The sequence below is a fragment of the Lampris incognitus genome, chromosome 1 (assembly GCF_029633865.1).
Source record: "Lampris incognitus isolate fLamInc1 chromosome 1, fLamInc1.hap2, whole genome shotgun sequence".
In the NCBI taxonomy this organism is placed as follows: domain Eukaryota; kingdom Metazoa; phylum Chordata; class Actinopteri; order Lampriformes; family Lampridae; genus Lampris; species Lampris incognitus.
In genome coordinates this window covers 275,997-302,302 of record NC_079211.1, presented here as the reverse complement: position 1 = coordinate 302,302, position 26,306 = coordinate 275,997, and the positions used below count along the sequence as shown (strand labels likewise).

The window sequence follows — 26,306 nt, the reverse complement described above, 5'->3', positions numbered from 1 at the left end:
GAGAGGGACACGGCTTTTAAGGATGTGAAGGCCGCCCTGGCTGATGCGGCGATGCTGGCACACCCTGTGTCTGGAGCACCCATTGCCATCACGACGGATGCTTCGGACTACGCTGTCGGCGCGGTTTACGAGCAGTGGGTGAGCGGTGTGTGGCAGCCGCTTGCCTTCTTCAGCTGGCAGTTGAACCTGAGAGAGCGCAAATACAGCACCTTTGATCGTGAGCTGCTTGGCCTTTTCCTTGCTGTTAGGCACTTTTGTTTCCTACTGGAGGGCCGTCAGTTCACGGCTTTCGTCGATCACAAACCGCTGGTGTTCGCGATGGCCAAGGTGGCAGAGCCGTGGTCAGCCGGCCAGCAGCGACAGTTGGCCTACATCTCAGAGTTTACAACCAACATGAGGCATGTCGCTGGGAAGTCCAACCCGGTCGCTGACTGTCTCTGCCGGGCCATCGCTGGTGCCGCCCATTTGGGACTCGACTACAGCCAGATGGCGGCTGACCAGGCTGCCGACCCAGGAGTGCAGGCATGCAGGACCGCCGACACAGGGCTGCAGTTGGAGGATGTGGCTTTTGACGACGCTGGCGCCACACTCCTGTGCGACATCTCTACGGGTCAGCCCCGACCAGTCGTTCCGACTGCTTGGAGGCGATGGGTCTTCGACGCAGTCCATGGGCTGTCTCACCCTGGCAGAAAGCCTTCACAGAGGTTGGTGGTGGCAAAGTTTGTCTGGCATGGACTCAAAAAGGATGTGAGGGACTGGGCTGACACCTGTGTGGAGTGCCAACGCTCCAAAGTGCTCCGGCACGTCAAAGCGCCCCTGATACCTTTCACAGTACCTGAGAGGAGGTTCGATCACGTGAATGTGGACCTGGTAGGCCCCCTATCCCCCTCCCGTGGTTTCACATACCTGCTCACCATGGTCGACAGGACCACGCGATGGCCAGAGGCCGTCCCGCTTTCGTCCACGACAGCGCCTGAGGTTGCCCGAGCGTTCATCGGAACCTGGGTCGCCCGCTTTGGCACCCCATCTGACCTCTCCTCGGACAGAGGGCCGCAATTCACGTCAGTGCTCTGGGAGGAGATCGCCGCGGGTTTAGGGGTGAGGCTCCATCGCACCACAGCATATCACCCTCAGGCGAATGGATTGGTCGAGAGGTTCCATCGCTCGATGAAGGCCGCATTGCAGGCTACCCTCAAGGATGACCACTGGGTCAACAAACTGCCTTGGGTCATGCTTGGGCTCAGGACGACTCCCAAGGAGGACCTCCAGTCCTCATCCGCCGAACTGGTCTACGGACAGCCACTTCGGGTCCCGGGGGGTTTCCTTCCCACCGCCACAGCTCCCTGGTCCGCCAGATGCCAACGGACTGTGCTGCAGGAGAAAGCCAGGGCTTTTGCACCGGTCCCCACTTCTCAGCATGGCGGCTCTCAGTTCTATGTCCCCACAGAGCTGCGGTCGGCGGAGTATGTTTTCATCTGTCACGACGCGCACCGCGGTCCCCTGCAGCCACCCTACGACGGCCCATTTTGGGTACGGGACACTAGAGGTAAGGACTTTGTGGTGGAGGTTGGCAGCAGGCTGGAGCGGGTCTCTGTGGACTGCCTCAAGCCTGCTCACCTGGACTTAGACCGCCCTGTTGGTCTTGCCCTGCCCCCACGGCGGGGGCGCCCCCCGGCCCTGCCCCCCTCCCCCGGCGAGCCGCCCCCTGCTTCCCCAGCCCCTCCCTTTCTCCGGTCCAGCTGTGAGGACTCTGCTGCTTTGCCTGCGGTTAACCAGCCCCCAGCTCCTGTTCAGTGAAGCCGTTGGGGCAGAGAGATCCGCCCCCCTCGCCACACTGACTTTTCGTATTCAGGCGAATTCTGGGGGGACGTGTGTAGTGGTTTTTGGGGCTACATAATTCCCCTTATTGAGCTAGTAGGAACGTTAGTTTAGAGCTGCTGTTTCCTCGGTTCGGGTTTACAGTGACACACTTCCGCTGCGCGGGTTTTTTGTTGTTGTTGTAATGGTGGAAGGAATAAATGGTGCACGTTGTGTAGCCGAAAGAGAAAGTTGTCACGACTCCTGCTTGAGCTCCTCTACAAGATGTTAGAAGTTCCTCTGTTCATTGTATGTCATTATTTAAGCTTCTATTTAATTCATTTAATATTGTCTGTTTTTACATTTTATGTAAGAAAATAATTTATTTTTTTGTTACTGTTCTGCACTTTTGCACAGTTCAAAAGCAATTAAAATAGTTAACTTGTTCAGTAAATGCATTGTCTGCTGGTTTATTTTAAGACTTTCCAGCACAGTATTAAGTCATGACAATGGTATGGTAACGATCAAGCATGGACATAATATTGTCGGTGGTGGGAGGTGGGTTTAGCGTTGGGGGGGTGGGCGAGACGGGGGGGGCAAATCAAATTCTGCTTAGGGCCACATAAAGCCTCGGGCCAGCTCTGCCGGCCTTCTTGGCATCTCTCGGTGGTGTCCTGGATAGGGTTTCGCCTGGGGATTCTATAGTTCTGCTGGGGGACTTCAACGCTCACGTGGGCAATGATGAAAACCTGGAGGGTCGTGATTGGGAGGAACGACCTCTCCGATCGGAACCCAAGCGGTGCCTTGTTATTTGACTTCTGTGCGAGTCACGGGTTGGCCATAACATACATGTTCAAACATAAGGTAGTTCATAAGTGTACTTGGTACCAGAACACCTTAGGCCAAAGATCGATGATACTTTGTGGTGGTATCATCAGATCTGGGGCCATATGTTTTGGGCACTCGAGTGAAGAGAGGAGCAGAGAGTTAACTGATAACCACCTGATGGTGAGTTGGATCAGATGGCAGGGAAGGCTGGCAAACCCAGACCTGGCAAACCCAAACGTGCAGTGAGGGTGAACTGGGAAAGTCTGGTGGAGGCACGTGTGTGTGAGGTCTTCATCTCCCACCTTCGGAAGAAGTTATTGCGTATCCTGAGGGAGGCTGGGTAAAAGGAGACTGAGTGGGCCATCTTCAAAACCTCTATTGCAGATGTGCAAGGCAGGAGATGTGGTCATAAGATGTGGTCATTGGTGCATGTCAAGGTGGCAACCTAAGAACCTGCTGGTGGACACTGGCGGTGACGGAAGCCGTCAGGCTGAAGAAGGAGGCCTTTCAAGCTCGGTTGGCCCAGGAATCTCCAGAAGCAGCAGACAGGTACCGGGAGGCAAGAAGGTCTGCGGCTTCAGCGGTCATGGAAACAAAAACTCAGATGAAGGAGGAGTTCGGCGAGGCTATGGAGGAGAACTTTCGGTTGGTCTCAAGGAATTTCTGGTAAACCATCCAGGGACTCAGGAAAGGGAAGCAGGGCTTGACTCAGGCTGTGTTAAGCCGGGGAGGGGAACTGTTGACCCGAAATGGGAATGGTGTTTGGTGGTGGAAAGAACACATTGAAGAGCTCCTGAACCCAACTAACACATTCTCAGTGGAGGAGGGAGAGTCTGTAGACTAAGGGGAAGCCCCACTCCTATCCCTGGCAGAGGTCTCTGAGGTAGTTACGAAGCTCCTCGGTGGCAAGGCACCGGGTGTGGATGAGATTCGCCCTGAGATTCTTAAGGCTGTGGACATTGTTGTGCTGTCTTGGCTGACACGCTTCTTCAGTGTTGCGTGGAGGACGGGGACAGTACCTGTGGAGTGGCAGACTGGGTGGTGGTTCCCATATTTAAAAAGGAGGACCGGAGGATGTGCTCCAATTAGCAGGGCATCACATTGCTCAGCCTCCCTAAGAAAGTCTACTCTAGGGTGCTGGAAAGGAGGCTGTGACAGATTGTTGAACTTCGGATCCAGGAGGAACAATGCGGATTCCGTCCTGGCCGTGGAACAACGGACCAACTCTTTACCCTTGCGGGAGTGCTGAGGGAGGCATGGGAGTTTGATCAGCCAGTCTACATGTGTTTTGTGGACTTGGAGAAGGCTTATGATCGTGTACCCCGGGGCACTCTGTAGGGGGCACTGCGGGAGTATGGGCTACTAGGGCAGCTACAAGCCATCCAGTCCTTGTATAACCAAAGTGAGAGCTGTGTCCGCATTCTCAGCACAAAGTCAAACACATTTTCGGTGGGTGTCGGACCCCACCAAGATTGTCCCTTGTCTCTGATTCTGTTTGTGACATTCATGGATGGGATCTCAAGGCACAGCTAACGTGAGGAGCGTGTCAGTTTTGGGAACCTCAGAATTGCATCTCTGCTCTTTGCAGATTATGTGGTTTTGTTGGGTTCATCAAAATGTGACCTCCGGCGTGCACTGGGACAATTTTCAGTTGAGTGAGAAATGGCCGGGATGACAGTCAACACGTCCAAGTCTAAGGCCATGGTTCTCTATTGGAAAATGGTGGATTGCTCCCTCCAGGTTGGGGATGAGTTGTTGCCTCAAGTGAAGGAGGTCAAGTATCTGGGGTTTTGTTCACGAGCGAGGGTAGGATGGAACAGGAGATGGACAGATGGATTGGTGCAGCATCAGCAGTAATGCGGACATTGTACCGGACCATTGTGGTGAAGAAGGAGCTGAGCCAGAAGGCAAAGCTCTCAATTTACCAGTCAATCTTCGTTCAAACCCTCACCTATGGTCATGAGCTTTAGGTAGTGACCGAAAGGGTTACATCGCGAATACAAGCAGCTGAAATGAGTTTCCTCCGTAGGGTGTCTGGGCTCAGCCTTAGAGATAGGGTGAGGAGCTTGGACATCTGGAGGGAGCTCGGAGTAGAGCCGCTGCTCCTTCGCATCAAAAGGAGCCAGTTGAGGTGATTCAGGCATCTGATTATGATGCCTCCTGGGTGCCTTCCTTTGGAGGTCTTCCAAGCATGTAAAACTGGGAGGAGATCCTGGGGTAGACCAGAACTCACAGGAGGGACTACATGTCCAATCTGGCCTGGGAATGCTTTGGGATCATGTACAAGGAACTGACGGGCGTTGCTGGAGAGAGGGACATCTGGAGTGCCCTAGTTAGCTTGCTGCCACCGCGACCCGACCTTGGAGAAGCAGCTGATGATAAGGTGAGAGGAGATGAGATGAAGAATATGATGAGGAGGATGCCAAGTAGTGTCCAAACGCCACCGGAACAGCCCAGGACCCGAGTCAGTTGACCACAATCACCATATAAACAAATTGCAACTGTAATTGCAACTATTCCCCAATCCTCTGTGAATAGTACACATAGCCACTGTAACTCTAATTAATGGTCACACCATATTTGCATATGAAACTGGTCGTTGGTTTGGGTCATTATGCCACTGTATTGTTTAATAAGGGTGGGGATACCTGCAGTCAGGTGAGACTGAAGAGGTCACTTAGATGATGATGAAACGTTTCTGTCAATAAACGTTGAGTCCAGATGAACTGATTCTACCTTCTGTGACGTACTGAAAAGTCACAAATGAAATAACCCTGCATTTGAAGAATTTCATTCTATGAACATTTACAGCTATTTTAATGCAAAATAAAATCGAAACATTATTATTTCCCAGTGTCTGTGTAAATCCATTTCAGTCATCCTAGTAGCAAGATGTCAAAATACAAATTGCTCAAATGTATCACAAAGTTGAATCCGTTCATCTAGACAGAGATGGACAGGACTGGAAGAAACCAAAGAAGGCTGAATCAGCTCATCCGGACTCAACGTTTATTGACAAAAAGGTTTCATCATCATCTAAGTGACCTCTTCAGTCTCACCTGACTGCAGGTGTCCCCACCCTTATAAACAATACAGTGACTGCAGGTGTCCCACCCTTATAAACAATACAGTGACTGCAGGTGTCCCCACCCTTATAAACAATACAGTGACTGCAGGTGTCCCACCCTTATAAACAATACAGTGACTGCCGGTGTCCCACCCTTATAAACAATACAGTGACTGCAGGTGTCCCACCCTTATAAACAATACAGTGACTGCAGGTGTCCCCACCCTTATAAACAATACAGTGACTGCAGGTGTCCCCACCCTTACAAACAATACAGAGACTGCAGGTGTCCCACCCTTATAAACAATACAGTAACTGCAGGTGTCCCCACCCTTAAAAACAATACAGTGACTGCAGGTACCCCCACCCTTATAAACAATACAGTGACTGCAGGTGTCCCAACCTTATAAACAACAGTGACCGCAGGTACCCCCACCCTTATAAAAATACAGTGGTATAACGACTGAAAACAACGATCAGTTTCATATGCAAATATGGTTGTGACCATTGACCCTGTGTAGTATTCACAGAGGACTGGAGGATAGTTGCAATCACAGCATTGTAAGATGGTGACAGATGTACTCTTAGCCCCCCTCCCCCCGGTTCAGGGATGGTTGTTCGCTCTTAACACAGATGGACTGTTTTGACACCTTATGGACAGCCTCCTCTCTTTATGAAAAGAGGGTACAAATCCTCACAGATCGCTCCTTCCCGCACATTAACTCTGATGTGACAACATCTACAAATCGCCGCTGTGCCACCCAGACAAAGTTTCATCTTGGTGAACTGAAAGAGGTTATGCAGACATGGAGGCCAGCGGAGGGCAGGTGACCCTTGGTGCAAACACCTCTGATGTTCAAAGAGACATTGACCCCAGAGGAACGCTGGGGTGTGCTAAGCTGTCTAAAGCGAATGTCAGCATCTGGGCCCAGCTGTACGTAGGTGTGTTACATAAAGCTGCGGTGAAAAGAGTACTGTTCTCTTGACGCCCATAGAAGTAGTTCACACAATGGAGGTCTCTTGTTGTTCAACTGGTGGTTCATGGTTGTTCAACCGAGGCCAGCATTTGGGTTGATCAGCACACAGAGCAGGCTTTCGGGCATGTGTGAGGGAGTAAGAGGGAAAGACAGTGTGCACATGTGTTTCTTAGGTGGTATTATGGGATGCCAGATTCGCTACTGAGCTTCTTCCTGGTTTTCATTCAGTTTCCTGGTTCTTATTCACAGTTTCCTGGTTCTTATTCAAAGCTATGCACGGACAGGGCAGGGACAGACTACAACTGAGAGTTAGGTCTGCAGAGAAAATCATTTTTGCCAACCTGCCCTCCATTCAGGGCTTATACACCCCCAGACTCAGGAAACAGGCAGGCAACATCACTGCAGACCCATCACACCCTGGTCACAACCTGTTCCAACTCCTCCCCTCTGGTAGGCGCTACAGAGCACTGTACCCCAAAACAACCAGATATAAAAACAGTTTCTTTCCATTGGCTGTCATTCAAATGAACACTTAATACTGTCAGTAAATCCAACCATGTTGTATATACTGTACTGTACATGTTGTATGTACTGTACTGTATATTTTACGTATACTGGTACACTCTGTTATGTCCATCTACCTCAGGCATGTATGTAAGTAACATGCTAAAATGTGTTTCAGCAACTCGGATATATTCTCTGCACCACTGCACATTATCACCTCTTATTTCACCTGTATCAGTCAGTCTACTGAGAGAGTCATGAAACCAGTCACATTTCATGTATGTGCAGACCTACATGGCTAATAAACACGATTCTGATTCTGACAGAAGTGCTTTCATCTGTCCTTGTTCCGCTGATACCAAGACTAGGTTTGTATGGAGCCACACCCTAATTCATCTGATCCAAGATTAGCTTGGATTCTGTGAAGAGACGCCAGTCATCAAGTCGTCACACTTGGAAACCTGGTGGTGTTAAAATTGTTCCTTTTAATGTCAGACCTCCAACATGGTAGACTATCACCCTTCAGACTGTGCAGGAGAGGCCTCTGCAGGCACCATGGTGCTGCACACATACAGATGTTAATGTCAGACCTCCAACATGGTAGACTATCACCCTCCAGACTTTGCAGGAGAAGCCTCTGCAGGCACCATGGTGCTGCACACATACAGATGTTAATGTCAGACCTCCAACATGGTAGACTATCACCCTCCAGACTTTGCAGGAGAAGCCTCTGCAGGCACCATGGTGCTGTACACATACAGATGTAAATGTCAGACCTCCAACATGGTAGACTATCACCATCCAGACTGGGCAGGAGAGGCCTCTGCAGGCACCATGGTGCTGCACACATACAGATTTTAATGTCAGACCTCCAACATGGTAGACCAGGGGTGGCTAACCATGTGTCATGGCGAGCCATGTGTATTCAGGTTTTCATTCCAGCCAGACTCCACACCAGGTGATTTCACTGATTAGCAACCCTTCAACCAAAGAGGAAGATTGTATCAGTGAAATCACCTGGTGCGGAGTCGAGTTGGAATGAAAACCTGTATATACATGGCTCTCCATATCACATGGTTAGCCACCGCTGTGGTAGACTGTCACCCTCCAGACTGTGCAGGAGAGGCCTCTGCAGGCACCATGGTGCTGCACACACATACAGATGTGAGCAAGGTAATAACAATAAGAGGATAAATGAAAGTTTGAGTTGGTCCATCATTGCCAGTTCCTCGATCAGCTTTTTCATGTAATCTCCTTTGGAAGTTGTACTAAACAGGCTTCGAGGAGGGGGAAGGCTGTTCCAGGATCAGCCCTTTGACATGCTCCCCACTGCAAAATGGCTGACGTGCCTACCTGCTTCTGGGCAGGAACATGGACTCCTTAATGAAGACGGAGCCTGACAGCAGGATGTACCAGCAGCTGCCAACATCGTCCGGGCTGAAGGGGAGAGAGGACGAGAAAACATATCAGCCAACTCAAGAGAGAGGAGGAACATGACAGAAGCTTTGGTGAAATAAAAAAATGGGACTGTGTGAGCGGTGAGTCCCAGCTAGTTAGAAATATCTGGAAAATATTTTAGGACATTCCTTCACACATGACAAATCCACAATGTAAAAGAAATAAAAGCATCTCTTCTTTGAAAAAATTAATAGCTGGAGAACTGAAATGAATAAATAAATACATAGAAAACAAATCTAACTGAATAAATAAATGGGAATCTAGAGCACTTTAAAGGGTAGTAAGTTCATCCAGCGGATAGCCATTTCAAGATAATTCATCATTAAACCCTTTTCATCCTCAGAAAATGGAACGATGACAGTAGGTAGGATGAGTTATCTGTGCATGGCAACCTGCCGCGTGCTGAAGGGCAGCCAGGGGGAAGATGAGTCGTAGTCACATCATCCCACTTCCATTCTTATACACGTGTTGGACTGGTAGTTCATTTAACCTACCCTGACATACTGTTAATGTAGCTCACACTTACAATACATAACTGATGTTCACTCTGCCACATAAGCTTTCTGAAGAGTCACAGAAAACAGACAGCGAAGCAGAGGCAGACGGAGAGACAGAGTCACAGCCTTGCTATTGAAAAGGGGGGGGGGGGGGAACCTGCTCCCTGCAGAGCCAAGGCTGTGCTGTCACTGAGCCTGAAACAGAGCTACACTTCCTCACCACGTGAACATATAAACATGTTAGAGAAGCACATTTAAACAATTCCAACTAATAAGAAAAGGTTTTCTAAACCTTTCAGAGGAAGAAAAACTATCAGTCCTACTAGAGGAGACCCAAAGAGCTGTAAGTTAGCAGCAGTCTATGTTGCTACTGCCATAAAGTGAGGGGCAGTGAGTGCAAGTTAGCAGCAGTCTATGTTGCTGCCTGCCATAAAGTGCGGCACAGTGAGTGCAAGTTAGCAGCAGTCTATGTTGCTGCCTGCCATAAAGTGAGGCACAGTGAGTGTAAGTTAGCAGCAGTCTATGTTGCTACTGCCATAAAGTGAGGGGCAGTGAGTGTAAGTTAGCAGCAGTCTATGTTGCTGCCTGCCATAAAGTGAGGGGCAGTGAGTGTAAGTTAGCAGCAGTCTATGTTGCTGTCTGCCATAAAGTGAGGCACAGTGAGTGCAAGTTAGCAGCAGTCTATGTTGCTCTCTGCCATAAAGTGAGGCACAGTGAGTGTACGTTAGCGGCAGTCTATGTTGCTGTCTGCCATAAAGTGAGGCACAGTGAGTGCAAGTTAGCAGCAGTCTATGTTGCTCTCTGCCATAAAGTGAGGGGCAGTGAGTGTAAGTTAGCAGCAGTCTATGTTGCTGTCTGCCATAAAGTGAGGCACAGTGAGTGCAAGTTAGCAGCAGTCTATGTTGCTCTCTGCCATAAAGTGAGGCACAGTGAGTGTACGTTAGCGGCAGTCTATGTTGCTGCCGGCCATAAAGTGAGGGGCAGTGAGTGACAGCCACCTGACACGTTGTTGCTGCCATTTCGATGACAGTATGTTCTTTTGTTTTCTATTGTTTCTTTCCTGTACTGTTTCTTTGGTGTACTATATTTATTTGCAGTACTATGTTTCTTTGAAGTACTATGTTACCATGCAGTACTATATTTCTTTGCTGTACAGTTTCTTTGGTGTACTATGTTTCCTTGCTGTACTGTTTCTTTGGTGTACCGTTTCTTTGCAGTGCAATGTTTCTTTGTAGTACTATGTTTCTTTGCAGTACTATGTTACCATGCAGTAATATGTTTCTTTGCTGTACTGTTTCTTTGCAGTACTATGCTTTTTTCTGCAGTACTGTTTCTTTGCTGTACCATGTTTCTTTGCAGTACCATGTTACCATACAGTACTATGTTTCTTTGCTGTGCCATGTTTCTTTGCTGTTCCATGTTTCTTTGCAGTACTATGTTTCTTTGCAGTACTATTACCATGCAGTACTATGTTTCTTTGCTGTACCATGTTTCTTTGCAGTACTACGTTACCATGCAGTACTATGTTTCTTTGCTGTACCAGGTTTCTTTGCAGTACTATTTCTTTGCAGTACTATGTTTCTTTGTTGTACCATGTTTCTTTGCTGTACTATGTTTTTTGCAGTACTATGTTACCACGCAGTAGTTTCTTTGCTGTACCATGTTTCTTTGCAGTACTATGTTTCTTTGCAGTACTAGGTTACCATGCAGTACTATGTTTCTTTGCAGTCCTATGTTTCTTTGCAGTCCTTTATTTCTTTGCTGTTCCATGTTTCTTTGTTGTACCATGTTTCTTTACAGTACGTTTCTTTGCTGTACTATGTTACCATGCACTACTATGTTTCTTTGCAGTACTATGTTTCTTTGCAGTCCTATGGTTCTTTGCAGTAATGTTTTCCAGTTGATGTTTGGCTTTTTTCAATGTTTGAATACTTGCTTTGGCACTATGTACATTGTTACATCATGATAATAAAGCCATTTGAATTTGAGAGAGACAGACTGACAGACATGTATACCACACTGTTCAAATTGATGTAAATATAGAGCAATCCCAAATTCATGAGAAGTGGACTAAACTGGAGCTAGCTATAAAAGACAATCAGAATCCGTTAGACCCCCCAATTATTGAACAGGAACTCCTCAAGAACCTGCAGGCCCTCAAATCTAAAAAAGTTTGTGGACCTAGTGGCATCTTGAACAAAATGTTAAAAAATATGAACAAGAAATTCAATTGGCTATATTAAAACTATTCAGTTTGGTTCCGAGTGTAGGCTATTTTCCTGACATCTGGAATAATGGACTTATAACCCCACTCTATAAAAACGGAGACAAATGTGACCCTGATAATTCCCGAGGCATCTGTGTGAACCGTGATCTGGAGAAGGTCTTCTGTAGTATTATGAATGCCAGACTTCTGAACTACCTCACCAAACACAATGTCTTGAGCAAAAGCCAAATTGGATTTATACCGAAACACCACACAACTGATCATATGTACACCCTACATACCCTAACTGATAAACATATAACACAAAATTGCATGCCTGTTTTATTGACGTCCAAAAAGCTTTTGATTCTATTGGGCATGCAGGACTGTTCTACAAAGTCATGGAGAGTGGTGTAGGGGGTAAAACATGTGATATTATAAAAGCAGTGTATTCTGGCAATATGTGCAGCGTAGAAATTGGCAAAAAAAGAACAGAATCTTTACCCAAGGGCGAGATGTTCGTCAGGGCTGTACCCTCAGTCCTATACTCTTCAATATCTACATTAATGAATTGGCTACTATGCTAGAAAAGTCCTCTGTCCCCGGGGTAAGTCTCCACAATCAGGAGGTGAAATGCCTACTCTTTGCTGTAGGCCATCTGCTGTGGGGGACAGCAAAATCAAGTCATCTGCAGAGCCCGGATCTGCTGGATCATTACTGTCAGACCTGGGCCCTGACAGTAAATGTTACAGGTTGTGCAGGAGGACCCAGACGACCACACGGGAGGCGGAGGACTCTTAATAATGTTGAATGAAAATTAACGAAGGGAAAATAATAGGGGAGAGAGAAATGCGGGATGTGTATGGTGCTCAGGTAGTTTTGTTAGTGGGGCGTGCGAATGTGCTGTGTGTAGTGTGACAGGCAGTAATTTGTCTAGCTGTGTATTAGTGTAAATTATCCTAAGTGTGTGTAAAATATGAATGGGGTGCTGGGTGTTGTGTAAGTGTGCATGTATCAACCAAAGTGACATGCCCGAGGTCAAAGGGGAATTGAGGAGTAGTCCAGTTCAAAGCCAAAGTAGTAGTCCAAATTCAAAGTCTAAGTGGTGGTCCGAGGAGGGAGGGAGGGAGGTTGGTTGGTTGGTTGGTTGGCAGGCGAGCCAGCTCTGTGCAACAGGTCAGAGGTATGCTATGGGAAGTTCTGGCAATAAGTTTGAGAAGGCCGGGTTCTTGTAGGGGTAGAAGTGATTGCAGATGGGGAACAGCTGAGATGATTGTAGATGGGGCACAGCTGAGGGAATGAGTGACCAAGAAAAAGCAGAGCCGTGCTGCCAGTCTGCCAGCAGATGGCATCAGTGGTGCCGTAGGGCGCGCTGTGCCCGTTGGGAGGTGCTGGGGACCTCAGAGTCTGAATCCGGTGATGGGGAACGTGAACGCGCCCCAGCTCTGGTGGTGAGGAGTGGATACTCAGGCAAAGCCGAGGGCCGTGGAGGCCCAGAGGGAAAGGAAGAGGTAGGTTGCGGGGGCTGTGAGGGTGAAACTGTAACAGTAAACCCCAAAAAGACCAAAATAATGATATTCCATAAAAGATCCAGATCTCAGGACGTCCTACCAAAGTTCTCAACTGGTACAAAACATGTAGAGCACTGCATATACTACACCTGTCTAGGATTAAAACTAAATCCAGCTGGACATTTTAATGAAGCAGTTCATGAGATGAGAGGGACAGCACGCCGGGCTTTCTACACCATAAAAAAATATACAAACAGAAATACCATTTAGAATTTGGTTAAAATTAATTGAGTGTGTTATTGAACCAGTTGCTCTGTGTGGCCTTGAGGTGTGGGGTCCACTTACAAAACAAGACTTTACTCAATGGGATAAACACCCCATTGAGACCCTGCATGCAGAGTTCTGTAAGATCCTCCTACATGTCCAGAGGAAAGCTACAAACAATGCATGCAGGGCAGAATTAGGCCAATACCCACTAATACTAAACACACAAACAAGAGCAATGAACTTTTAGACACATGTAAAACTACATGACCCCCTTTCGTACCATCACCAAGCCCTGCAATGCCAAGAGCTGAAGAGTAATAGGAACCCCCTTACCCAACTGGTCCTGAGGCTGAGAGCACAAACCTGTGCTATTAACACACCTCAGGAAGAGAACACATCATCAATCAGACCCAATCACATTACCAAACAGTTAAAACAAAACTACCTCACACATTGTAACACAAACACAGAGCAACGTGCAGTGCTGTCTGTCTCTACATGGACAGTCCATGACAGCAGATGATGTGAGCATGGAGACTGACCAGACCAACAACTAAAAATAACCCTGACTGTGTCCAGACTGAGTGAGCATGGCCTTGCTTTTGAAAAGGGGAGACAGGAAAACCTGCTCCCTGCAGAGCAAAGGCTGTGCTGTCACTGCACCATCATCATCGTCTTCATCACCACCACTGCAGCCTCAGTGAGCCTGAAACAGAGCTACACTTCCTCACCACATGTGAACATATAAACATGTTAGAGAAGCACATTTAAAAAATTCCAACTAATAAGAAAAGGTTTTCTAAACCTATCAGAGGAAGAAAAACTACCAGTCCTACTAGGGGAGACCCAAAGAGCTGTAAGTTAGCAGCAGTCTATATTGCTACTGCCATAAAGTGAGGGGCAGTAAGTTAGCAGCAGTCTATGTTGCTGCTTGCCATAAAGTGAGGGGCAGTGAGTCTAAGTTAGCAGCAGTCTATGTTGCTACTGCCATAAAGTGAGACACAGTGAGTGTAAGTTAGCAGCAGCCTATGTTGCTGCCTGCCATAAAGTGAGGGACAGTGAGTGTAAGTTAGCAGCAGTCTATGTGCTGCTTGCCATAAAGTGAGGGGCAGTGAGTGTAAGTTAGCAGCAGTCTATGTGCTGCTTGCCATAAAGTGAGGGGCAGTGAGTGTAAGTTAGCAGCAGTCTATGTGCTGCCTGCCATAAAGTGAGGGGCAGTGAGTGTAAGTTAGCAGCAGTCTATGTTGCTGCCTGCCATAAAGTGAGGCACAGTGAGTGTAAGTTAGCAGCAGTCTATGTGCTGCTTGCCATAAAGTGAGGGGCAGTGAGTGTAAGTTAGCAGCAGTCTATGTTGCTGCCTGCCATAAAGTGAGGCACAGTGAGTCTAAGCTAGCAGCAGTCTACATTGCTGCCTGTCATAAAGTGAGGCGTAGTGAGTCTAAGTTAGCAGCAGTCTACATTGCTGCCTGTCATAAAGTGAGGCACGGTGAGTCTAAGTTAGCAGCAGTCTATGTTGCTGCCTGCCATAAAGTGAGGCACAGTGAGTGTAAGTTAGCAGCAGTCTATGTGCTGCTTGCCATAAAGTGAGGGGCAGTGAGTGTAAGTTAGCAGCAGTCTATGTTGCTGCCTGCCATAAAGTGAGGCACAGTGAGTCTAAGTTAGCAGCAGTCTACATTGCTGCCTGTCATAAAGTGAGGCACAGTGAGTCTAAGTTAGCAGCAGTCTATGTTGCTGCCTGCCATAAAGTGAGGCACAGTTAGTGACAGTCACCTGACACACGTTGTTGTTGTCATATTTGATGACAATATGTTCTTTTGTCTCGTACTATGTTTCTTTGTTGTAGTGTGTTTGTTTTCAATGGTGTTTTCCAATTGACGTTTGGCTTCTTTTTATTTTTTTCAACTTTTGGACACTTGCTTTGGCAATATGTACATTGTTACATCATGCCAATAAAGCCATGTGAATTGAATCTGAATTGAAATTGAATTGAGAGAGAGAGAGATAGACAGAGAGAGACAGTCACAGAGAGGGACAGAGAGTGAGACAGAGAGATAGAGACAGAGAGAGAGAGAGAGAGACAGACAGACAGACAGACAGACAGACAGACAAACAGACAGAGAAACAGAGAGGGGACAGAGAGACAGAGAGCGACAGAGCGAGACCCACTATTGCACCCTGCCAGGACACTCCTAGCCCCCAGCAGCCCTCCAGCAGCCATACTCTGCCTACCACACAGACAGACGAGCCTGCACAGCCTTCAGACACCAAGAAACCGCAGGCGACCAAAACACAGAAAGGCCTAAAAGTAAACAAAGACACAGAAGTTGCCGTTCTTACAGACTCAAATGGGAAATTCCTAAAGAAGAAAAACTTTTCCCTGGCAAAATAACCACAAAAATATGGTGCCCAAAAACAAAAAATGTGCCCTCAATACTGGCTGACCCTGAGTTTGGTAAACCCAGCCATATCATCATCCATACTGGCACCATTGACCTCCAACAGGAGAGAGAATGGGAGGACTGGTCTGTAGAGTGACAGAGAGAGCCACTGAGGCCTTCCCCAATGCAAGTATCACCATCTCTACTCTTCTGCCACGCATGGACTTCCACCCTGCCACCATCCAGAGAGTGAACGTGGACATTTCCAGAGGATGTGCACTCCTGCCCAACATGCACTTGGCTCACCACTCCTCCATCACACCACAGCACCTGCACGACCATGCGCCCCTGAGCAAACATGCAGTGAATATATTTGCTAAAACTATAAAGATGTGGCATTGGGAAGCCAGCCTGACACAGGAAGAAACTACAGCAGACAATATTCAAGACCTCAGTACTACCACGGCCACACTCCCAGCAGGGGCCACCCGCCCGCAAACCCCTCCTGGGGACCCAGGCCCCACCAGGCCTTCACCCAAGACAACACGCCCATGTCGGACCAGCCCAGTGCACCCAGTAACCCAGACCAGCTGGGAGGGGGCAGAGTCGGCTTGTGTTCGTCACATGAATGCGTCTGTGTGTGTCGGAAAAAACAGTGGTTCGGCCTGGAGTCGCCTTGTCACGAAAGTGGGGCGGCGTCTCCTTCGAGACTGCCAGCCGGAGAGATGCAGTTGGCGAACGCATGCAGTACGAGGGTGGGTGTTTGAATTAAAATAGGGATCGATTGGCCACTAAATTGGGAGAAAAAGGGAAAAATCATTAATAAATTTAAAAAAAAAAGTTCGCAGGGAAGGGTTCTGGACAGTGATAACAACTTACTGATAACTGAGTAACGTCAGCTAACGTTAACTTAAAGTTACACGTAAATAAGTTAGCTAGTCTAGCTAACATCATAAAGCATAGCTACACTGCAGTACTAACACATTACCGTACCAGTTAAACTATGTCAGAATCATGCATGGAATCATGCTAGGTGAATCTCCCGTTTGTTGTAGCAACTACTGTGGCAACCAGACAGGCACCGGTCGCCTGCATCACATCCGGCTTTAGACATCCCCATATTACACAAACCCGGGAGAAGTCCCACATTAAACAGGTCCTCGTTAAGTGTGGTTATCCTAACTGGACATTTGTCAAAGCCAGGAAGACACACAAACAGTGCATCAGCCGATGGAAGAGAGGAGAGGACAACAGCTGTCTAAGTGTAAACCAGTGGTGATTCCGTATGTGGTTGGGATTATCGGAAAAGCTGAGACACATATTTTCCAAACACCGCCTCTCAGTTGCTTTCAAACCCCAAAACACACTGCACCAGAAGTTGGCCCACCTCAAGGATGGGATCCCTCAGCACAAACAGAGCAGTTCCGATAACACCGAGGGTGGCCTGGCGGCAGCCTCACCTGGCATTGACTGGTGTTTTTGGTGTCATCTTGTGGCGTGCGGGGAGGTGTGTCGGGGGTGTCTGGCTGGGTGAGCGGGTGTTGGATCGGCTGGGGGAGCCTGGTCTGCTGCGTCCGGTGGGCCCTCAGTGTTTCCTCTTTGGGCTTGGAGGAAATGAGTGTTTCCTCCATGCCGAGGAAACACTGAGGGCGGTCTGACAGGACACGGAAACGGGGCAGTCTAAGCTAACTGGTAGCCCATGCAGACTGACAGTTCTGATAACACCGAGGGTGGTCTGACAGGACACGGAGGAGGGGCAGGCTAAGCTAACTGGTAGCCCATGCACACTGACAGTTCTGATAACACCGAGGGCGGTCTGACAGGACACGGAGGCGGGGCAGGCTAAGCTAACTGGTAGCCCATGCAGACCGGCAGTTCCGACATTCGTCCTGGCGTTTGTTTTCTTGGACAGTGAAAAAAAATTTTCTTTGGATATACTCATTTTTTTGTTTTTGTAATTTTTTTTTTTTTGGTAGCTTGGATACATGTGTTCTTGTAGTTTGGGTGTGTTTTTGTCTGTGGGGCACTGCTGTGAGCTGGGGAAACAATATTTCATTTCATTTCATGTGTGCAGGTGCATGGAATGAAATGACAAATAAATTGTAGGAGTCATTTGGTCTCATCTTGTAAGCACTTAATTGGGCAACAGGTGTCACTCTAATTGCTATGGGCTCACAGCAATATAGGTGGGAACATTCAATCAGCTGACAGGTGTTACTTGACGGAGGGGAGCACACAGCTTTTTGACGGCTTTCAAGGCTGGCAAGCGATACAAGTGTAATGTGGAATGTTGGACTCTTTATGACGTATGACGTTTTATGGATTCATCATGGTTAGTAATAAATATAGCGTTTCAACTTAAACAAGTCTGAAGATTATTTCATAGACACACATAACGTGAAGTGGCTACAAGCGCATCAATTAGGTGCCTGTCTAGCAGCCTCTCAGGGACTTTAAGTGTGGGCTTAGTTACCACTGATTCAGTTACGGGGATCACTTCCGGGCAGACGCTCTTTGCCACTGCTCGTCTGTTGTCAGCTGGATTTGCTGTTGTTTTCTTTGTTGTCTTCGTCGCCTTTTGTATGTATGTGTGTTGCTTAAATTGGAGAGTACCGCTGGCGTCGTGTGTGGCTGCCGCTTCTCCCACCGTCTTGTCTCTCTCCTCTCTGTCCCCGTTTTTTCGGCCCTCCGTGCTAGCCACCTAACTAGCTAACTGGCACACCACCACTCGGCTAACGTTAGCTTTATGTGAGCTCTGACCTCCTGGCTCTCCACGCTAGCTTGCGGATCTGGCTCCGTCCCCCAACCCCCGCTGGATTATTTATTTTATTTTCCCTCGGCAGGGGACACTATCCCCCTTTGGCCACCATCAACTGGGACTAGCGTAATCTGGACATCACCATCCCTGGCGGCACTCCCCTTCATATCGTGAGTAGCTAGCCTCACCCCATCCGTGTTTGCGCTACCCCTCTTACGTTTCCAGCATTATTAACCCACCCGTCTCATGGAACCAACACTCTGCTGCCCTCTTCTGTTTTTACTTATGTTACCCCCCTTATTACGACTACATCGAATACCCTGGTTTCCCTTTTTATTTTCTCCCCTGTTTAGTTTCCCTCCTCCTCCCTTACACTACTCTCCTGATGAACTCCTGTTCCTCAACAAAAACTACCGGCTATCCTCTGTTGCATGCACCTCCGCTCTGTCTGCTGGCATCCTCCGCTGCCGCCGTTATCTTCATCGCGGCCCCAGACACTCTCGTCATCTACATCCTTCCACTAACCCTGATATGATATCCCACATCCAAACCCTATGCTCCCACCGCCCCCCCTCCACTGCACCCCCCCCCGCACTGCTAACCTGGACAACCTCAGACCTCTCCAGCATGCCCCCACTACATTGCCCTCTCATTCCATCAACCTTGCCCTCCTTAACACATGATCATTAAATAACAAAGCCCTTATCCTACCTGAAACAATCACTGATAATTCATTTGACTTTCTCCTGCTCACTGAAACCTGGCAACAATCTGGTGACTTTTTCTCCCTCAACGAAGCACCCCCCCCCCCGTTTTGGCTACATCTGCAGACCCCGTCTCTCCCGTTGTGGAGGTGGTCTTGCTGTCTTATTCAGTCAGAACTTCAGGACCACTGAGCTCTCACTCCCCACCATCTCATCATTTGAATTCCTCGCTTTTAAAACCTGCTCAATGGCTGTCATTCTCATCTACCGGCCACCCACACCAAAACCATCTTTCCTGTCTGACCTCTCTGAACAATAGCCTCATCTCTCTCCTCACACCTACTACTGCTTGGTGATTTTAACATCCACATTGATTTACCCATCTGTAAGTTTGCATCAGAATTCACCACTCGATTGGACAATTTCAACCTCACCCAGCACATCACTTTCCCCATCCATGTCAAAGGCCATATCCTTGACCTGGTCTGCTCTGTCAATCTACCGATACACAACATCCATCCATCCCCATTTCCTCTGTCAGACCATAATCTCGTCCAGTTCACTATTCCATCCCCAACTCCTCGGCCACACCTCCTCAGAGAAATAACATTCCACAATACTAAATCTATTGACCCCCTCCAACTCTCCGATCTGCTCTCCTCTGCTCTCCCCCTGGAACCAGCCTCTACCTTACCTGATGATCTCACCAATCACCTCAATGCCACTCTGTCTGCCTCCCTCAACACACTGGCCCCTCTCAAAACAAAAACTGTCTCCTTCAACACCTCTGCACCCTGGTTCACACCTGAGCTCCGCACAATGAAACAGACTGCCCACCAACTGGAACAACTTGCCAAGAAAACATCTCTCACTATACACCAAGAAGCCCACAACCTCCACCTCTCTGCCTACAAAGATGCCCTCACCGCCGCCAAGTCTGCCTATTTTTCCACCATCATTAATGATTCCAACCGTAACCCCTGCACCCTCTTCTCCACTGTAAACAATTTCCTCAAGCCCCGTGCCAATGGCCACTTCAACTCTACTGCTGAACAATGCAACTCATTTCTCAAATGTTTTGCAGACAAAATCACCGCTATCAACAAATCACTGTCCCCTGCATCTGACTCGGCAGCACCTACTCCGGCCCCTCTTCTCCCCTAACCCTAACCCTAACCCTCCCCCCGATCGCCGCCTCTCCCGGTTTGTTCCAGTTGCCCCAACCACTATCTCTGAACTCATCAAAATCCACAACCTACTCCCTTGATCCCTACCTCACCAACCTTTTCAATTCCTCACTGTCCCATGGAATTGCCCCCTCTGCTTACAAAACTGCAGCTATCACCCCAATTCTCAAGAAACCCGGTCTTGATCCATCCTGCCTCAACCAATACTGGCCAATTTCCAATCGCTCCTTCCTCTCTAAAACCCTGGAACGCATTGTCGCCACACAACTCCAAACCTACCTACACTCCCAACAACCTACTCGAACCCCTCCAGTCTGGTTTTTGCCCACTCCACAGCACTGAAACTGCACTCCTTAAAGTACTTAATGACCTCCTCATCTCTGCTGATACTGGAGCCCTTAACATCCTCATCCTCCTCGACCTGAGTGCAGCCTTCGATACTGTGAGCCACAACATCCTGCTCACCAGATTGAAAGATGTCGGTATTGAAGGCACCGTACTCGCTGGCTCCAGTCCTACCTCTCCAACAGGTTACACTTCATCTCACTTCACAACCACTCCTCTGTTCCATCCACAGTCACACAAGGTGTTCCCCAAGGTTCTGTACTCGGCCCACTCCTTTTCATCATCTACATCCTCCCTCTTGGTCAGATTCTCCGCCATTTCAAGTTGGACTTCCACCGTTATGCTGATGACACCCAGATATACCTCAGCACCAAATCCCCTCATAATCCACCCCTCTCTCACATCGACTCCTGTCTGTCTGCTGTTAAAGTCTGGATGCAGCAAAACCTTCTCAAACTCAACAGTGACAAAACTGAACTCCTCTTCATTGGCTCCAAGTCCACTCTCAGCCAAATCAACAACCTTGCACTCACCATCGATGGCACTACTGTCTCCCCTTCCCCCCAGGCATGCAACCTTGGGATGATCCTTGATCCCACCCTCTCCCTTGAGCCACATATCTGCCAAATGGTCAAATCCTCCTTCTACCACCTTCGCAACACTGCAAAAAGAAGATCCTCTCTCACACGCCCTGCTGCTGAGATACTGATCCATGCCTTCATCTCCTCCTGCTCTGATTACTGCAACTCACTCCTCTATGGCATCAGTGCTAGCTCTATCAAGAGACTCCAATTGGTCCAGAACGCATCCGCCCGACTTTTAACTTTCACCAAATCCTGGCACCACATCACCCCAGTCCTAAAAGAACTCCACTGGCTACCTATCTCCCATCGGATCAATTACAAAATCCTGGTTCTTACTTATAAAGCCCTTCACAAACTGGCTCCCCCATACCTCACCGATCTCCTCTCCCCCTACCAACCCTCCCGGTCCCTCAGATCCACCTCAACCTCCCTTCTCTCTACCCCCAGGTCCAACCTCCACGGCTTTGGTGACCGAGCCTTCTCCAGAGCAGCTCCCAAGCTCTGGAACTCACTTCCCCAAATCACGAGAGACTCAGAATCCCTCCCACTCTTCCAATCCCGTCTCAAGACACACCTTTTCTCCACTGCCTTCTCGTGCCCCCCTGTCCACTCCTACACCCTTGGTCTTGGGCAGGCTGGGAACTGAGCACTTGCCCTGCATCTGTGATTTATGATGTTTGTTTTCTTTCCCTTTATATCTGTCCAAGTCGGAGAGTACTGCTGGTGTCGTGTGTGGCTGCGCTTCTGCCTCTCGTAGGCCCCCTTCCCATTCACCCCTGTATGTCTGTGTTATGTTCATCTGTCATCTTGTTTCACTCCATTTATTGTAAAGCGACTTTGAGTACTAGAAAAACGCTATAAATCAAATCAAATCAAATCAATTTTATTTGTATAGCCCAATATCACAAATTACAAATTTGCCTCAGTGGGCTTAACAGCAACTATACAAGATCGGTTTATTATTATTATTATTAGTCTCTACATAAATATTCCAGATTCCTGATCAACCAGTCAATATTTCTATAGCATGTTGTCTAAATTAAAAGAAAGTAAGGATAAAAGACGAAAACAGACAAAACACATGAAAAAAAGAGAGAGACAATAGTTTCAGTCTCAAACATCAACAACCAATATCCATCCATCCAGATGTGACCACAGGCCCTCAGTGTGACTGGCTGAACACTTTCACCTGGCTGGACAGTGGAAAAAATAACCACCAATCAAATATGAAACAGTAGGGGCCAATGTTCACTTACAGAAATGTAAGAAAGGGGTGCAAATACCTCACCTCACACACACACACACACACACACACACACACACACACACACACACACACACACACACACACACACACACACACACACACACACATTTCATCCTTCCGTTTTCAGAGCTGAAGCAACTAAAACACTCAATTATTAATTGCTGGCACACAGAGTCACCAAGCGAGGGAGTGGCTGGAATGGTGGAGAAGAGGATGAGGAGGAGGAGGAAGACAACAAAGTCTTAGGCATTGTGACAGTTTGACAGAACTGGGTCACATGCACTAGCAATGGAAATGGCTTTGCTAAATGAGCAAAAAGAGCTACTATTTTGGTGCTATTGACAAGGAGGAGGTGATGATGGAAGAGGAGATGGTCTACAGGCCACTGAACATGTTGAAAAGGAGGAGGTGACAATGGAAGAGGAGATGGCCTACAGGCCACTGAACATGTTGAGAAAGAGGTGACGATAAAAGAGGAGATGGTCTACAGGCCACTGAACATGTTGAGAAGGAGTAGGTGACGATGGAAGAGGAGATGGTCTACAGGCCACTGAACATGTTGAGGAGGAGGTGACGATGGAAGAGGAGATGGTCTACAGGCCACTGAACATGTTGAGAAAGAGTAGGTGACGGTGGAAGAGGAGATGGTCTACAGGCTACTGAACATGTTGAGAAGCAAGAGGTGATGATGAAAGAGGAGATGGTCTATATGCCATTTAATATGTTGAGAAGGAGGAGGTGACAGTGGAAGAGGAGATGGCCTACAGGCCACTGAGCAAATTGAGAAGGAGTAGGTGACGTTGGAAGAGGAGGTGGTCTACAGGCTACTGAAAATGTTGAGAAGCAAGAGGTGATGATGAAAGAAGAGATGGTCTATATGCCATTGAATATGTTGAGAAGGAGGAGGTGACAGTGGAAGAGGAGATGGTCTACAGGCCACAGAACATGTTGAGAAGGAGGAGGTGACAATGGAAGAGGAGATGGCCTACAGGCCACTGAGCATGTTGAGAAGGAGTAGGTGACGTTGGAAGAGGAGATGGTCTACAGGCCACTGAACATGTTGAGAAGGAGTAGGTGACGAGGGAAGAGGAGATGGTCTATATGCCATTGAATATGTTGAGAAGGAGGAGGTGATGATAGAAAAGGAGATGGTCTAAAGGCTACTGAACATGTTGAGAAGGAGGAGGTGACGATGGAAGTGGAGATGGTGTACAGGCCACTGAAAATGTTGAGAAGGAGCAGGTGATGTTGGAAGAGGAGATGGTCTAAAGGCCACTGAACATGTTGAGAACGAGAAGGTGATGATGGAAGAGGAGGTGGTCTACAGGCAACTGAACATGTTGAGAAGGAGGAGGTGACGAAGGAAGAGGAGATGGTCTACAGGCCACAGAACATGTTGAGAAGGAGGAGGTGACAGTGGAAGAGGAGATGGTCTACAGGCCACAGAACATGTTGAGAAGGAGGAGGTGACAATGGAAGAGGAGATGGCCTACAGGCCACTGAGCAAGTTGAGAAGGGTAGGTGACGTTGGAAGAGGAGATGGTCTACAGGCCACTGAATATGTTGAGAAGGAGGAGGTGATGAGGGAAGAGGAGATGGTCTACAGGTTACAGAACATGTTGAGAAGGAGGAGGTGATGATAGAAAAGGAGATGGTCTAAAGGCTACTGAACATGTTGAGAAGGAGAAGGTGAGGATGGAAGAGGAGGTGGTCTACAGGCAACTGAACATGTTGAGAAGGAGGAGGTGACGAAGGAAGAGGAGATGGTCTACAGGCAACAGAACATGTTGAGAAGGAGGAGGTGACAGTGGAAGAGGAGATGGTCTACAGGCCACAGAACATGTTGAGAAGGAGGAGGTGACAATGGAAGAGGAGATGGCCTACAGGCCACTGAGCAAGTTGAGAAGGGTAGGTGACGTTGGAAGAGGAGATGGTCTACAGGCCACTGAATATGTTGAGAAGGAGGAGGTGATGAGGGAAGAGGAGATGGTCTACAGGTTACAGAACATGTTGAGAAGGAGGAGGTGATGATAGAAAAGGAGATGGTCTAAAGGCTACTGAACATGTTGAGAAGGAGGAGGTGACGATGGAAGTGGAGATGGTCTACAGGCCACTGAACATGTTGAGAAGGAGCAGGTGATGTTGGAAGAGGAGATGGTCTACAGGCCACTGAACATGTTGAGAAGGAGAAGGTGATGATGGAAGAGGAGATGGTCTACAGGCAACTGAACATGTTGAGAAGGAGGAGGTGACGAAGGAAGAGGAGATGGTCTACAGGCAACAGAACATGTTGCGAAGGAGGAGGCGATGTTGGAAGAGGAGATGGTCTACAGGCTACTGAACATGTTGAGAAGGAGGAGCTGACGATGGAAGAGGAGATGGTCTACAGGCCACTGAACATGTTGAGAAGGAGGAGGTGATGTTGGAAGAGGAGATGGTCTACAGGCCACTAAGCAAGTTGAGAAGGAGTAGGTGACGTTGGAAGAGGAGATGGTCTACAAGCCACTGAACATGTTGAGAAGCAAGAGGTCATGATGGAAAAGGAGGTGGTCTACAAGCCACTGAACATGTTGAGAAAGAGGAGGTGACGGTGGAAGAGGAGATGGTCTACAGGCTACTGAACATGTTGAGAAGGAGGAGGTGATGATGGAAGCGGAGATGGTCTACAGGCCACTGAACACGTTGAGAGGAGGAGGTGACAACAGAAGAGGAAATGGACTACAGGCCACTGAACATGTTGAGAAAGAGGTGACGATAAAAGAGGAGATGGTCTACAGGCCACTGAACATGTTGAGAAGGAGTAGGTGACGATGGAAGAGGAGATGGTCTACAGGCCACTGAACATGTTGAGGAGGAGGTGACGATGGAAGAGGAGATGGTCTACAGGCCACTGAACATGTTGAGAAAGAGTAGGTGACGGTGGAAGAGGAGATGGTCTACAGGCTACTGAACATGTTGAGAAGGAGGAGGTGACGATGGAAGTGGAGATGGTCTACAGGCCACTGAAAATGTTGAGAAGGAGCAGGTGATGTTGGAAGAGGAGATGGTCTACAGGCCACTGAATATGTTGAGAAGGAGAAGGTGATGATGGAAGAGGAGGTGGTCTACAGGCAACTGAACATGTTGAGAAGGAGGAAGTGACGAAGGAAGAGGAGATGGTCTACAGGCAACAGAACATGTTGAGAAGGTGGAGGTGACAGTGGAAGAGGAGATGGTCTACAGGCCACAGAACATGTTGAGAAGGAGGAGGTGACAATGGAAGAGGAGATGGCCTACAGGCCACAGAGCAAGTTGAGAAGGGTAGGTGACGTTGGAAGAGGAGATGGTCTACAGGCCACTGAATATGTTGAGAAGGAGGAGGTGATGAGGGAAGAGGAGATGGTCTACAGGTTACAGAACATGTTGAGAAGGAGGAGGTGATGATAGAAAAGGAGATGGTCTAAAGGCTACTGAACATGTTGAGAAGGAGGAGGTGACGATGGAAGTGGAGATGGTCTACAGGCCACTGAAAATGTTGAGAAGGAGCAGGTGATGTTGGAAGAGGAGATGGTCTAAAGGCCACTGAACATGTTGAGAACGAGAAGGTGATGATGGAAGAGGAGGTGGTCTACAGGCAACTGAACATGTTGAGAAGGAGGAGGTGACGAAGGAAGAGGAGATGGCCTACAGGCCACTGAGCAAGTTGAGAAGGGCAGGTGACGTTGGAAGAGGAGATGGTCTACAGGCCACTGAATATGTTGAGAAGGAGGAGGTGATGAGGGAAGAGGAGATGGTCTACAGGTTACAGAACATGTTGAGAAGGAGGAGGTGATGATAGAAAAGGAGATGGTCTAAAGGCTACTGAACATGTTGAGAAGGAGGAGGTGACGATGGAAGTGGAGATGGTCTACAGGCCACTGAACATGTTGAGAAGGAGCAGGTGATGTTGGAAGAGGAGATGGTCTACAGGCCACTGAACATGTTGAGAAGGA

At 48.2% G+C, this 26,306-nt stretch overlaps 1 protein-coding gene across 3 annotated transcripts in view; it reads right to left on the bottom strand.

The window, feature by feature from the left end:
* The window catches only part of rapgef2b (Rap guanine nucleotide exchange factor 2b), a 352,048-nt gene that overhangs the window by 233,031 nt on the left and 92,711 nt on the right, over positions 1-26,306 (bottom strand). For all 3 annotated transcript variants that reach the window (XM_056296986.1, XM_056297056.1, XM_056297132.1), the window contains one exon: positions 8,527-8,610. In XM_056296986.1, the coding sequence (XP_056152961.1) occupies positions 8,527-8,610 (84 nt within the window). The remainder of the gene's footprint in view (positions 1-8,526; positions 8,611-26,306) is intronic.